Source organism: Myxine glutinosa, chromosome 3 (genome assembly GCF_964187855.1).
Source record: "Myxine glutinosa chromosome 3, kmMyxGlut1.1, whole genome shotgun sequence".
Taxonomy (NCBI): domain Eukaryota; kingdom Metazoa; phylum Chordata; class Myxini; order Myxiniformes; family Myxinidae; genus Myxine; species Myxine glutinosa.
Window position 1 is genome coordinate 61,386,540 of NC_136263.1, and position 14,725 is coordinate 61,401,264.

General features: G+C 49.8%; 1 protein-coding gene across 1 annotated transcript in view; it reads right to left on the minus strand.

The window, feature by feature from the left end:
* LOC137417282 (aryl hydrocarbon receptor-like) overlaps positions 1-14,725 on the minus strand; it is a 73,206-nt gene that overhangs the window by 7,502 nt on the left and 50,979 nt on the right. Inside the window, exon 6 of the mRNA XM_078774080.1 lies at positions 13,353-13,420. Within this exon, the coding sequence (XP_078630206.1) occupies positions 13,353-13,420 (68 nt within the window). The remainder of the gene's footprint in view (positions 1-13,352; positions 13,421-14,725) is intronic.

Genomic DNA, 14,725 nt, shown 5'->3' on the forward strand with positions numbered 1-14,725 from the left:
CGGGGAGGAACTCGCCCGGCACCCGCAGCGGTTGCCCGAAGACCAACTCCGCCGCGGATGCGCGCAGGTCCTCCTTGGGCGCCGTCCGGAGGCCCAGCAGGACCCAGGGGAGCCTGTCGACCCAGCCGCCGTCGCGGAGGGTGGCCTGGAGCGTGGCCTTCAATGAGCGGTGAAATCGCTCACACAGGCCATTAGCCTGGGGGTGGTAGGCCGTGGTTCGGTGCAGCCGGACCCCGAGCCCCTGCGCAACCGCCCCCCAGAGCTCCGAGGTGAACTGGGGGCCGCGGTCGGATGAGATGTCTGAGGGGGCGCCGAACCGGGCGACCCAGGTGGCGATGAAAGCCTGGTCATTCGTCTGCCCCGCAAACTGGCCCTCCAGGTGCGCGGGAATTCTGGGGGGGCGCGTGTGGCGGACACAAAAGCCCACTGGCGTGGTGACATCATTCCACGCACCAAGTGGGCGGTGGCCACGCCCGAGGGGTAGGCGTGGAGGAACTCGCCCCGCACCCGCAGCGGTTGCCCGAAGACCAACTCCGCCGCGGATGCGCGCAGGTCCTCCTTGGGCGCCGTCCGGAGGCCCAGCAGGACCCAGGGGAGCCTGGCGACCCAGCCGCCGTCGCGGAGGGTGGCCCGGAGCGCGGCCTTCAATGAGCGGTGAAATCGCTCACACAGGCCGTTAGCCTGGGGGTGGTAGGCCGTGGTTCGGTGCAGCCGGACCCCGAGCCCCTGCGCAACCGCCCCCCAGAGCTCCGAGGTGAACTGGGGGCCGCGGTCGGATGAGATCACGTCGGGGTCACCTGTAAAGCGCGGCGTTACGCACGCTGCTTGTGAGCAAGGAGGAAGCGGACAAGCGGTAACATATAAACGTCTTTATTGTAAGAGCACACTGTAACACTGAACTGCTCCGGGCTGGTCGCCCGGTGTATATCATGAGGCCACGCCTACCCCTCGGGCGTGGCCACCGCCCACTTGGTGCGTGGAATGATGTCACCACGCCAGTGGGCTTTTGTGTCCGTCACAATACACCGCCCAACATGACACCGATGGCAACGTGTCAATATATATTAAAAATTCGCTTTTGCTTTTCCGTTAAGATATTGTTGCGGATATGGGACTTGGCCTCAATATCCGCTTGTAAATATTCCCCTATTTCCCCAATACTCCCCAACTATCCCCAATCCCCCATTCCCTAGTCCCATTGCCTGTAAATAACACTCTGTAGAACCGACCTTCCCCTTTTTCCCCCATTAAATGTCGTGCCCAGGTCCACCGCATCTCACGTAGACAACTTTCGGACATCTTGCTAGTTATTCTTAGTATATGTCAGTTAAGGACTCGTTTCCATTAATTCTGACTCTTCGTTGCACCAGAATGTGATTATATGGCACCAGTAGTGAGTTTAGGACCTTCCCATACCTCCTCCCATCTTCTTCCCCAAACAACAACTACAACAACAACTACGACAACAACTACAACAACTACAACAACGGCGCGGCGCGGGGGAGTGTGCGTCCTCACACCGGCTCGGTTAGCCGCCATTGACCATGCGCTCCGACGGGGTTACCACGAAGGGGCTCCTTGTCAGCCCCTCGTCAAGGGCGGAGCCGGTAACCCCCCCGCACGCACCCAATGAGAAGCAACGGGCCGATTCCATCTGGGGCGGAGCTAACGAGCCGAGGGCGTGTCACTCCCCGCCGGATATACGCGGCCACTTACCGGACCTGATGTGAGATGCGCCCCCAGCTTGAGAAGACAATCACCACATCCGAGCGCTGCGACCTCCCCGCATCTATAGACCGGACCGGGTCGATCCTGCCCTGAGCCCAGGTGCACCTGGAGCCATCGATTCTGCCTTTCCTTGCCATCAATCCCCGTGTGAGTCAGTTTTTGTCCTGTTTATCTGTCGTCTGTTGGGGCTATTATAAGAGTGTGTCTAAGTGCCTGTCTTTCTATGCTGTCCCTCTCATTCCTGTAATCTGACCTTCCGCCCTAATATAACCTCCTCCGGAGGTCTTGAGAACCGTATCCCTGGTGTCGTGTCATTTTAATCCCAGCCGTTGTGTCCTTTTCCTTCATTGACCTAGCGTAGCGCGACTCGGCAAACGTTAGAGTATAATCGGGTAAACTGTGCAGACGTGGTCATACCAAACCGCTCGGTAAACCAACATCCACAACCGCGTCTGTAACATTTGGTGTCAGGAGTGTCGGATTCGAACCTGGGACTAAATTTATTAGGCCCAAATTTTGGAACACCAATTGTACCACTAGGGTAACAATTGGTGTTGGAAGGTAGAATTCGACCCGGAGCGCGTTTACGCGCTCGAAATTATAACGGCGAAATTTGATTTGTTTTACGAATATAAAAACCCGAATTTTGAAAGTCGCGCTATGGCAGACCAAGTCGGCTGGGGTCCGGTAGTGGAGAGTGAGACAGGGTCGGTCCAGGACCAAATTGAGGGACACGAGGAGAGCGAAGCAGCGAGGGTAGCAGACGCACAAATTAGCGTCGTTGCGCCCGACATTGCGGGGGCGCAAAATGGCGCCTCGCAAGAGCGCGCGGTAGCCGAGCCCGTTGTATCAACGGGCTTTAACATGCAGCCGATTGACATACAGGCCCTCATTGCGCAGCTACAGGCAGCTGTACAGATGAGTGTGGGAGACCAAATTGGAGGTTTGAAAAACAGTATGGGGGCAATGAGGGACGAGGCGAGGGCTAATAGTGAGCGATTGAGGGACGAGGTGAGGGGTACCAACGCCCAAATTGGGAAGTTAGACAATAATTTTGAGGAGTTAGACAAGAAATTTGAGGGGTTAGACAACGGGATAAAAGAGGTAAAGAATGGGTTAATGGGGGTGGAAAATAGAATGGCTGCCCAGGAGAATCAGATAGAGGGAATGCAAAAGGGGTTAGAGGGGTTAGAAAACAGAATGGAAGGCAAATTGAGGGACCAAGCGGAAAGGGAAGTTAAACAAATGGGGCAGCAGATAGAGGGGGTCAGAATGGGGGTAGAAACCAAACTGGATGCTCACAGGGAGGAAATGGAGCAGATGAGGGTGGCATCTGGGCAGGAGATGCAAGTGATGGGAGAAGAGATCAGAAGAGGAGTGAGTGAGGAGGTCGGAGGAGTGCGCGAGGAGGTGAGGCACTGTAAGGAGCACATGGAGAAAGAGGTGAGAAAGGGGACTGTAAAGTTACAAGGGGGCATAGAGGACCTGACGCAGGAGGTGGAGCAGCTGACGGTGGGACAGACGGAGTTAGTGGAGCAGGTTCAAAGGAACACTGCGGTATTAGGAGGTTTAAAAGCGACACAGAAAGAACTAAAAGATGACTTGGTAGCGACGAAGAGGGAATGTCAGATGGTACGTGAGGGACTGACAACGAGGCTGGACGAGGTGATAGAGGTAATGGAGACGAAGGACCGGCAGGTGAGGACGCACATGGAAACGGTCAAGGTAGCCTTAGAGGACGAGCTTGAGGAGACGTACCGGGGAATAAAAGAGGTGAAGCAGAAATTAGAAGAAGTGGAAGAAGGGGTGAGCGAAATTAAGAAGCGACGGAGAGGGGATAAGAAAGAGATAAAAGAGGAGATAAAAGAATTGGTCCGAAGTCTGTGTTCGGATCGTGATGATGTGCTCATTAACCGGACGAGGGATTCGCAGGTGATGGAGGAGAAGCGAAGAGGAAGAGGACCCGGTGTAAGTGGTGACCAATATGGTCGTGCGTATGATGCGCCAGGGGATTTAAGAAGCTTGGGGGTCGAGATGGACCCGGGTGTTCGTGAGAGGCCACTGGTGAAGTGTGCGACAGGTCTGGTGTGCGAAAAAGGAGGTGTGCGAGAAAGTCCGACTCTGGGGTGTGTGAGGAAAAAGTGCGTGCCAAGGAGTGAGGGTGCTGGCGAGAGTGAGTCGGTCGTAGCGTGTGTGCGAGGGAGCACATGGAAGCGTGGTGTGGTAAGTGTTACAGAGGGTGTGATGGGAGAGTGTGCACAAGAGTGTGCGCGAGAAAGGTGTGTGACGGACAGGTGCACGAGGAAAGAGTGCGCTGTCAAGAGTAAGGGTGAGTGCGCTGTCAAGAATGGAGGTGAGAGTAGTGAGAGTGACAAGGAGAGTGAGTTGGTTGTGACAGGTGAGCGAGGATGTACACCTGGGATGGCAGGATGCACACCTGGAATGGTAGAGCGTGAGTGGGAATGCACGCTGGAATTGGTAGTGAGGCACGTGGTAGGATGTGCGAGTGAGGGCACACCTGTGATTGTCACAGAGGAGGTGACCGAGGAGGGGGCGCGAAGAGGTGTATTGGTGAGGTGTGCGAGTGACGAATGTGTGCCAAGGTGTTCGGTGGTCAGGTGTGTGACCAAGGCTGTGAGTGAAATGGGTGTACCTGGGTGTCTAAGGAAAGGTACGAGGAGCATGGAGACGGCTGGATGTAGGAGCACGAAAGGGGTAGCGTATGCGTGTAAGAACCCAGGTGAAGCATCGACGGTAACCAGGTTAGAGGTTAGGTCGACTTTTAGCCGAAGCGGGCCCTCGGTGCGTGCTGGGCCTCGCTTTGAACGGCCGCGTCCGTGCTCCACTAGGCGGAGCGGGTGGCTGGATAGGAAGGGTCGTCATGGCGACCACTTTTTGTTGAGGTATTCCGGCAGGTCGAGATCGAGCCATGGGATGGCTCCACGCCGAGGGGGTGCGTGGGATCTCGGCCCGGGTAAGCCCCCGTCCCTGCACCGAATGCCGGACGCATCCAGCCGCGGGCACCAAACAACCCGCATTCATGGCTTGGCTTTACGAAGCCGGGCTTTGGACAGGAATTGGCGCACCGAGAGGCATTAGTGAGTAGACTGGGTGATGAGGTTAGTGTTTTGGCCCCAAAATTAGAGAAAAACAAAATTTGATGATTGGCAAAGGATTGGCAGTAATGATTGGCAGATGATGGGCAGTGATTGGCAAATTTTTGATTTGTTGAAATTTGATGTGCAAAATTGGTAGTGAGCGATGTGCCCGGTGGGTAAGGGTGGCATCCCTGCCACCCTTCCCATAGGGGGGCAAATGCGCTATAGATTATGGGGTGTATGGCAGTGAAAACTAGCCCGGGTGGGTTAGGTTATATTGATAGGGCCCTAGAAGATGACATTAGGTGACGTTAAGGTTAGTTAGTGACTGATACCTGTAGTGGGGACGCAGGTAGATTAGTATGGATGATAATGACGTGGGAGCGCAATAGTTTAAAGGGACGACTGGGAAGCGCAAGTTTCAGAGGGGAGTAGTTAGATGAGATGATGCTGTGTGAGAATTGAACAGGTGTGATTGCACAGGTGTGCAACTGGACAGGTGTGTGGAGCAGTGTGTGAGTAATGAGTGTTGTGGATCAGCGCGAATGCGCTTGGGGAGAGAAGGGTGCAGGTGGCACCAGGTGTGAGAGCACAGGTGTGCAAGTACAGGTGTGTGGAGAGAGTTGGAGTAAGTGGTACGGAGTGGTGTGCATGGTGCGAAGGTGTGAATGGGGGAAGAGTGGACCCCTTTCACGAGTAACCGGGGCGGGTAGTGTAAGTGTTAGGTAGAGGGTATAGGTAAATTGTGGGTGGATATTGGCATTTGTGGTGCGGTTGCAGAATGGTGTTGTGGATGGGTGCATTAGTGTTGTGGAAATGGCTGGGCGTGTAGCCTGTTAGTGTGTGTAGTTGGTTGGGCACTCCACCACTGTGAGGATGTCGGCCAGGTGAGGCCGCAGGTGGGCTCTGGGAGCCGGTAGTTGTGAGTGGGTGCCTGAGGATCCCGGGTGTGGATCGGGCAGCCCAGTGCCAGAGAGGGCACCGAGTGGGGAGAGCGCCAGAGGGCCTTCCCCAGGTAGTTAGGTTAGGGTAAGGAGCAGGTAAGCTCGGAGGCAACTGCAGTGGTGGAGGTGTGCAGGTGGGTAGACCCGCTGGGAGAGGTACACGCCACAGCCCAGAAATTGTGCGAGGGCACCGGGAGATGAATCGGGGGAGTGAGACCCCAAATTGGAAAGCACCACAGTTTGGACAATGGGAATTGGTTTTTAGAACCCATAGTGTAAGAGGGCCAATGGTTTGGCCGGAGAAAGACCCCGGGTAGTGTAAAGTTGTTAAAGTCATTTAGGAAACTAGGGCATTGCCCGTACTATATCTATATCTAAAATTATATCCCCCCCCTCTATTTACATGAAATGGTTTGGTCCAAAGCGAACGGCTTGCGAGTACGGTGACAATCCCCCCCCTCTATTTACATGCAATGGTTTGGTCCAAAGCGAACGGCTTCCGGAGTTTGGTAAAGAAATCGCCATCGCGTGCACAAACGCGCAGGAAAGCGAATGAATCGCAAATTCGGTTTTATTAGTTTTAAAACATAGTTTAACGCCAACATAGTTTGCAAACGTGAAATAAATGAATACGCTCTCAAATGTGCCATCCGAGGCAGAGTGTGTCCTCCACGTTCGGCACACGCGATCGTTCGCTGCTCTCTGATTGGTTGAATCGTTTTTTGGACATAGCTCGGTAAGTAATTGTCCGATTAATATGAAACCTTGAAAAGGCACATCCTCGGGTCCCCAGCAATATACCTGGCAAGTTAAAAGTATATCGGACCCGTGGTTGTCGAGAAACAGCGGTCACAGACAAACAAACGTACAGACGTACAAACGTACAGAGATTACTGGAATTATAGATAGATAGTTAGGATTGATGAACCTGTCGCACCATACGCAGCCACTTACCTGTGGTGATGATGATGACTCCACACCTGTGTTTTCTTTGTTTTGTTGCAGGAAATGAGATTGCTGTGGATTTGTGAGACGCATCACGACGTGGATGAGACATTGGGGTGATTCCATCTCTCCCTCCCTAGGAGGGACTGATGATGAATTGGTGATAGCAAATTATGATGTTGAGTTGGAGATGGCAAATTTTGATGAGAGTTGAAAATGGCAAATTTGATTGGTTAGGAGGGAGAGAAGACGAATTTGGTATATGGGAGGAACGGGGAAGACAGTAGGGACGTTTGTTGATTGGTAAAGTAGATGTTTATGGGTAGTGTTGTGTTTTGTGGATGCAGTAAGGGGTAAGGGAGGGGCCATGTAGGTTACCTGGTGGGGGGGGGGGGCGTACGGTAGGAACGTACCTGTCTCACCTGGTTCCCATGTGCCCCCAGTGTGCATTACCTTACATTGCGTGCACTTTTGCGCCCTTACCACCTTACTCACTTGTCTTTTCTTTTGTCTCCCACCTCCGAGGATCTGGCTTTGGGGCAGAGAGAGAGAGGAGAGAGAGGTGCTGGCTTCACAGTTGTGGGCCTGCACTTTCGCTGCTTGCTGCTTGGATCGATACACCATATGGACCGCAATGTTTGTGGCCACCCACAATGGACCGCAGTTCTTTTGCGGCCAAGCACCACCCGTGGAAGGACCTATGGGTCAACGTGGCACCTATGCCAAACAGGTGAACCACTAATAGTTGGCACCCTGACGGCCACAATAAGGAAATGGACGCGGTTGGCGCCTTTCTTTATTTTTGAAAGAAGTACGAAGGCCAAGTGCACCACACGAAGGCAAGACCAGCGGCAGAACATCGGCCGGCTGCGACACCACACCATGATTTATAAACACTTTATTGGTGCACCGGATGGTGCTCACTGTGTGATGGGGTGGTGCTTTTGATGCTTGGAAGGGGTGCTCTGCACATTATTAAAGGCCGTAGGCCACAGAGCACTCGTGGGTTGGTGTATCGATGCTGGCATGCGTGCTCTCTCTATGCATAACATCTGCATGTGTTCCTCCAAAAACAGGTCCTGGATCGTAGTGTAAATAGCAGCGTAGTCTTGTAAATAATGCTCCCTACCGGCTGTATGTTTAGTTTGCGAATTCTTTCCGCAATTCGGTTATCCTGTGGGCGTGTTTCTGTGAGGAGAAGGGTGCAACGTCGCAGGGGGACATATTTACTCATTTGTGAAGATCTGTAAAACTGTCGCACTCAGGGTAGAGTTAATAGTAGAGGGAACTACATCTGAGTGCCACACTAAAATAGGTAAAAATTTATCGGGTCGGGACGCCCCGAGGGTAGAGAAGGGTGCAATGTTAGGGATATGGGACTTGGCCTCAATATCCGCTTGTAAATATTCCCCTATTTCCCCAATACTCCCCAACTATCCCCAATCCCCCATTCCCTAGTCCCATTGCCTGTAAATAACACTCTGTAGAACCGACCTTCCCCTTTTTCCCCCATTAAATGTCGTGCCCAGGTCCACCGCATCTCACGTAGACAACTTTCGGACATCTTGCTAGTTATTCTTAGTATATGTCAGTTAAGGACTCGTTTCCATTAATTCTGACTCTTCGTTGCACCAGAATGTGATTATATGGCACCAGTAGTGAGTTTAGGACCTTCCCATACCTCCTCCCATCTTCTTCCCCAAACAACAACTACAACAACAACTACAACAACTACAACAACGGCGCGGCGCGGGGGAGTGTGCGTCCTCACACCGGCTCGGTTAGCCGCCATTGACCATGCGCTCCGACGGGGTTACCACGAAGGGGCTCCTTGTCAGCCCCTCGTCAAGGGTGGAGCCGGTAACCCCCCCGCACGCACCCAATGAGAAGCAACGGGCCGATTCCATCTGGGGCGGAGCTAACGAGCCGAGGGCGTGTCACTCCCCGCCGGATATACGCGGCCACTTACCGGACGTGACGTGAGATGCGCCCCCAGCTTGAGAAGACAATCACCACATCCGAGCGCTGCGACCTCCCCGCATCTCTAGACCGGACCGGGTCGATCCTGCCCTGAGCCCAGGTGCACCTGGAGCCATCGATTCTGCCTTTCCTTGCCATCAATCCCCGTGTGAGTCAGTTTTTGTCCTGTTTATCTGTCGTCTGTTGGGGCTATTATAAGAGTGTGTCTAAGTGCCTGTCTTTCTATGCTGTCCCTCTCATTCCTGTAATCTGACCTTCCGCCCTAATATAACCTCCTCCGGAGGTCTTGAGAACCGTATCCCTGGTGTCGTGTCATTTTAATCCCAGCCGTTGTGTCCTTTTCCTTCATTGACCTAGCGTAGCGCGACTCGGCAAACGTTCGAGTATAATCGGGTAAACTGTGCAGACGTGGTCATACCAAACCGCTCGGTAAACCAACATCCACAACCGCGTCTGTAACAATATATTACTTTTTCGTTTGATGACAGTCGTCACAAAAACGTCAACAATGATGCCGACATATATTTCTTCGTTTTTATTTCATTCAACATTATTAGCCGGAAGTAAAATATGTTTCAGGAAATTACCGAGAGATATTTCTTCGTTTTTTTATTAGTTAGGTGCGCATACACTTTAAATAGGTTTATTTGAAATCTTTAATTTTCCACAAACATTCCACACACGCGGGAAAATGCAGAGATATATTTTTAAAAATCGCGTCATGGTGTATCATACACCGCCCAACATGACACCGACGGCAATGTGTCGATATATATTAAAAATTCGCTTTTGCTTTTCCGTTAAGATATATTACTTTTTCGTTTGACAGTCGTCACAAAAACGTCAACAATGATGCCGACATATATTTCTTCGTTTTTATTTCATTCAACATTAGCCGAAAGTAAAATATGTTTCAGGAAATTACCGAGAGATATTCCTTCGTTTTTTTTATTAGTTATGTGCGCATACACTTTAAATAGGTTTATTTGAAATCTTTAATTTTCCACAAACATTCCACACACGCGGGAAAATGCAGAGATATATTTTTTTTAAATCGCGTCATGGTGTATCATACACCGCCCAACATGACACCGACGGCAATGTGTCGATATATATTTAAAATTCGCTTTTGCTTTTCCGTTAAGATATATTACTTTTTCGTTTGATGACAGTCGTCACAAAAACGTCAACAATGATGCCGACATATATTTCTTCGTTTTTATTTCATTCAACATTATTAGCCGGAAGTAAAATATGTTTCAGGAAATTACCGAGAGATATTCCTTCGTTTTTTTTATTAGTTATGTGCGCATACACTTTAAATAGGTTTATTTGAAATCTTTAATTTTCCACAATATAATTTACTTGCCATTTATCATTTGATGATTACGAGACACTTCCTCTTGAGGATCGTGACAATTCATGCGCTGCGTGGAAACTTCTATTTCCAAAATGAATGAGACGATCGATGAAGAACGCAGACTTCAACAGGATGTAGCAAGAAAGCGAATGAGACGGGCGAACGAGTCCGTCGACGAACGTCAATGCAAACTTGCGGGGTCACCCGTGGGAATCCCACGGGCATGGATGTGTGTGACATTTCGACATATTGAGTTAGATGCTGCACATTCATTTTTACAAAATGGTTACTGGTAAGTCATCAGATCCAGAAATGGTGTAATGAACACAATTTATTTACGCGCAAGCAAGAAAGCAAGACGGGCCGATTTCCGATTCCGACGGGCCGACGGGCGAGACGGGCCGACGGGCGAGACGGGCCGATTTGGAGCAAGAAAAAGAATGAGACGGGAGAAAAACGAGAGAAACGAGACGGGGAAAGCCGATTGGAGAGGCGAGTGAGGAGCGATTGGAGAGGCGAGTGAGGAGCGATTGGAGAGGCGAGTGAGGAGCGATTGGAGAGGCGAGTGAGGAGCGATTGGAGGGGCGAGTGAGGAGCGATTGGAGAGGCGAGTGAGGAGCGATTGGAGAGGCGAGTGAGGAGCGATTGGAGAGGCGAGTGAGGAGCGATTGGAGAGGCGAGTGAGGAGCGATTGGAGAGGCGGGTGAGGAGCGATTGGAGAGGCGAGTGAGGAGCGATTGGAGAGGCGAGTGAGGAGCGATTCGAGAGGAGAGTGAGGGATTGGAGAGGAGAGGAGTGTGAGGGATTGGAGAGGTGAGGGATTGGAGAGGAGAGGAATGTGAGGGATTGGAGAGGAGAGGAGTGCTAGGTGGAGAGAGGAGAGTGTCAGGTGGAGAGAGGAGAGTGTCAGGTGGAGAGGAGTGAGGGGTCACATATTATGTGAAATAAATAAATTGTGTTCATTACACCATTTCTGGATCTGATGCCTTGCCAGTAACCATTTTGAATGTGCAGCATCTAACTCAATATGTCGAAATGTCCCACGGGTGACCCCACTATATTTCTTCGTTTTTATTTCATTCAACATTATTATCCGGAAGTAAAGGTTCACATGTTCATTTCACGTGTGCAAAAACAAACTCCATTTCACGTGTGCATGGACATGAAACACAGACGGGAAATTGCTAAGAGATATTTCGTTCGAAGCAATTCTACACCGCCCAAATAAAATATTTCACCGATACACCGAGCGAATTTCAGCGAATTTCACCGAGTTTCAGGAAATTACCCAGAGATATTTCTTCGTTTTTATTTCATTAGTTACTAGCAGAAGTACTCAGCGTTGCCGGGCGGGGGAGGGGGGAAGGGCACGTACACTTTAAACATGTATATACATGTGGGATGTGGGATATATACATGTGGGACGTGTGTGTGTGTGTGTGTGTGTGTGTGTGTGTGTGTGTGTGTGTGTGTGTGTGTGTGTGTGTGTGTGCGCGCGTGCATATGTGTGTGTGTGTGTGTGTGTGCGTGCGTGCGTGCATATATGTGTGTGTGTTTGTGTGTGTGTGTGTGTGTGTGTGTATGTATGTGTGTGTGTGGGTGTACATGTGTGTATGTGTATATATATGTGTGTGTATATGTGTATGTGCATATGTGTATGTGTGTGCATGTGTGTCAGTGTACATGTGTGTGTACACATGTGTATGTGTGTGTATATATGTGTGTATGTGTATATATGTGTGTGTCTGTATGTGTATATATGTGTGTCTGTATGTGTATATATATGTGTGTGCATGTGTGTGGGTGTACATGTGTGTGTACGTGTGTGTGTGTGTATGTATGTATATGTGTGTATGTGTATGCATGTGTGTGTGTGTGTCTGTGTGTGTGTATGTGTATATGTGTATGTGTCTGTGTGTGTGTATATGTGTGTGTGTGCATGTGTGTGTATCCATATGTGTATGTGTATATGTGTGTATGTGTATATGCATGTGTCGGTGTACATGTGTGTGTACATGTGCGTGCATGTGTGTGTGTATGTGTATGTGTGTTTGCGTGTGTGTGTATATATGTGTGTGTGTATGTGTATATGTGTGTCGGTGTACGTGTGTGTGTGTGTGTGTGTGTGTGTGTGTGTTTGTGTGGGTGTGTGAATAAGAGAGAGACCGAATTGTGAGATACAGAAATGAAAAAACGAGGTGTGTGTGTGTGTGTGTGTGTGTGTGTGTGTGTGTGTGTGTGTGTGTGTGTGTGTGTGTGTGTGTGTGTGTGTGTTATTGTGAAACAGGTGCAGCATCTAACTCAATATGTCGAAATGTCACACACGTCCATGCCCGTGGGATTCCCACGGGTGACCCCACTAGTCTTATTATAATAGAGCAAACGTATATGGTTATGTCGTTATGTTTACATGCGACGAAAACGTCTTCTTCTTCTTCAAATAAAATTACCACCCTCTTAATTAACCCTCTTAATTACGTTAAGACTGCTGAGACCCCTCAGACCTTTGATGACCCTTTAATTCCCTCAAGACCCTTAAGACCACCAAGACCCCTGAATACCCAAAATACCCTCAAAGACCCAAAACACCCCAAAGTCCCAAAATACCCCAAAGAGCCAAAACACCCCGAAGAGCCAAAACACCCCGAAGAGCCGAAACACCCCGAAGAGCCGGAAGAGCCGAAACACCCCGAAGAGCCGAAACACCCCGAAGAGCCAAAACACCCCGAAGACCCAAAACACCCCGAAGACCCAAAAAGACCCGAAACATCCCGAAGAGCCGAAACACCCCGAAGAGCTGAAACACCCCAAAGAGCCGAAACACCCCGAAGAGCCGAAAGAGCCAAAAGACACAAAAAGACCCCAAAGACACAAAACACCCTGAAGCCACCAAAGACACAAAAGACCCCAAAGACACTAAACACCCTGAAGCCCCTGAAGACACGAGCCAAAACACCCCGAAGACCCAAAACACCCTTAAAGGCCCAGAAGATCCAAAAGACCCTGAAGACCCAAAATGCCATGAAGACACAAAAGACCCAAAAGACACCGAAATGGTCAAATATGCCTATCCCTCTGAAACGACGTGTGGTGAGGTGTGCGGAGCGCACCGAGTCAAGCTAGTTTATACAATAAAGGAAATCTGGTCAAATCAATTTCTGAAGACATACCACTTGAGGCATCATCCCCACATTATTTAATACAATAAGAATATTGTGTAAATTTATTTTCGCTCAATTGATACAGTTGTGGTGTAGTACACAAAACCTCGAGAGAGAATGAGAAGTCTTAACTTACCACAAAACCCAGTGAATTTTGCAGCAGGCAACGACAACGGCAACTAAACGCTTCGGTCACAGTACACCCTAGAAAACACACACACACACACACACACACACACACACACACACACACACACACACACACACACACACACACACACCATTTCAATATCCTAGTCACAGAAAACTCATGGAAACATGAACCAAAAGCCATAATTGAAAACAAGGAAGTGGTGTCACATACAACTTGATATTCACATATGACTTGATATTCCCATCAAGTGTGGCCATACAAAACAAAGCATTGCGACCGGATATAGTACTGATGTACAAAAAGAAAAGAAGGCATTGTTAATTGAGGTGTCAGTACTCAGCGACTTTGGCGTAAACAACTCAAAAATCAAGAATATGACCAAATACCAAGCCCTCAAAAATGAAGTGAAAAGATCCTGGAAGCTGAAGTGTCAAAATTGTTCCACTGATTATTGGAGCAACAGGAATGATGAAGAAGAACCTTACGGGGATCTTAAGAACCATTCCTGGGAACATTACGACAAACGAATTGGAGTTGTAAGTTCTCTGAGGCTCGGTGACGATCCTCAAAAGACCTTTCGGATCAAAACTTTGAGAACAAGAAAACTTCATAAACCGGTCCATGAATCATGGATCCCTTACTAAAATGGAGGTGGATACTGCGAGACCTGTAAGGACTCCGTTCCACCTTCTGAAACCCGCCAATGGAGATAACAACCACGAGACACTCTGTGTAGGACTCTATTGGCCGTCGATACCATGCCATCCTGCCCCAGGTGTCCTTTTGTCCCACTTGCCTGGTGTTGGCTTAACGGTCAAGATGTCTGGTATGTTAGGGTCTTGCGTTTGAGCCCCTGTTATTCCGTTAAATAACACCAGATTGGTTGACCCCGTCTGTCACCCTTTTGAGGTCGACAAAATGAGTACCAGCTTATTGGATTGGAAAAAAGGGCCACTGCATCTATCGGCGCACCCAGCAATGACGCAACAAAATAAGAATGAAGCACTTGTCCTCTGATAGTTTAACTTCCCTCAAGACCTCTGCGAATCATATCTCTCCATCTTATTCTCGGCCCAACCTATAGATGCATTTTAAGTGCTCAGCCAAAGAGGCTTGTCCTCGGTATGTGACGGTCAGGCATGTGAGCATGGTGGCTCTTAGTAACAGCCTGTGCCACTCATGTGATGCCCTCTGCTGGTTAGGGGAGACATTTGGTCAGGGTCATAGCTCGCCATGATCTTTATTAACCCCGTTAGCCTTTCCCAAAACGTCCATCTTACCATGAGCCTCTTGTAAAGAAAAACAAATGAATGGCAGGGTTGTAGGCCTTCTTGAGATCATTGGAGCAGAGAGGT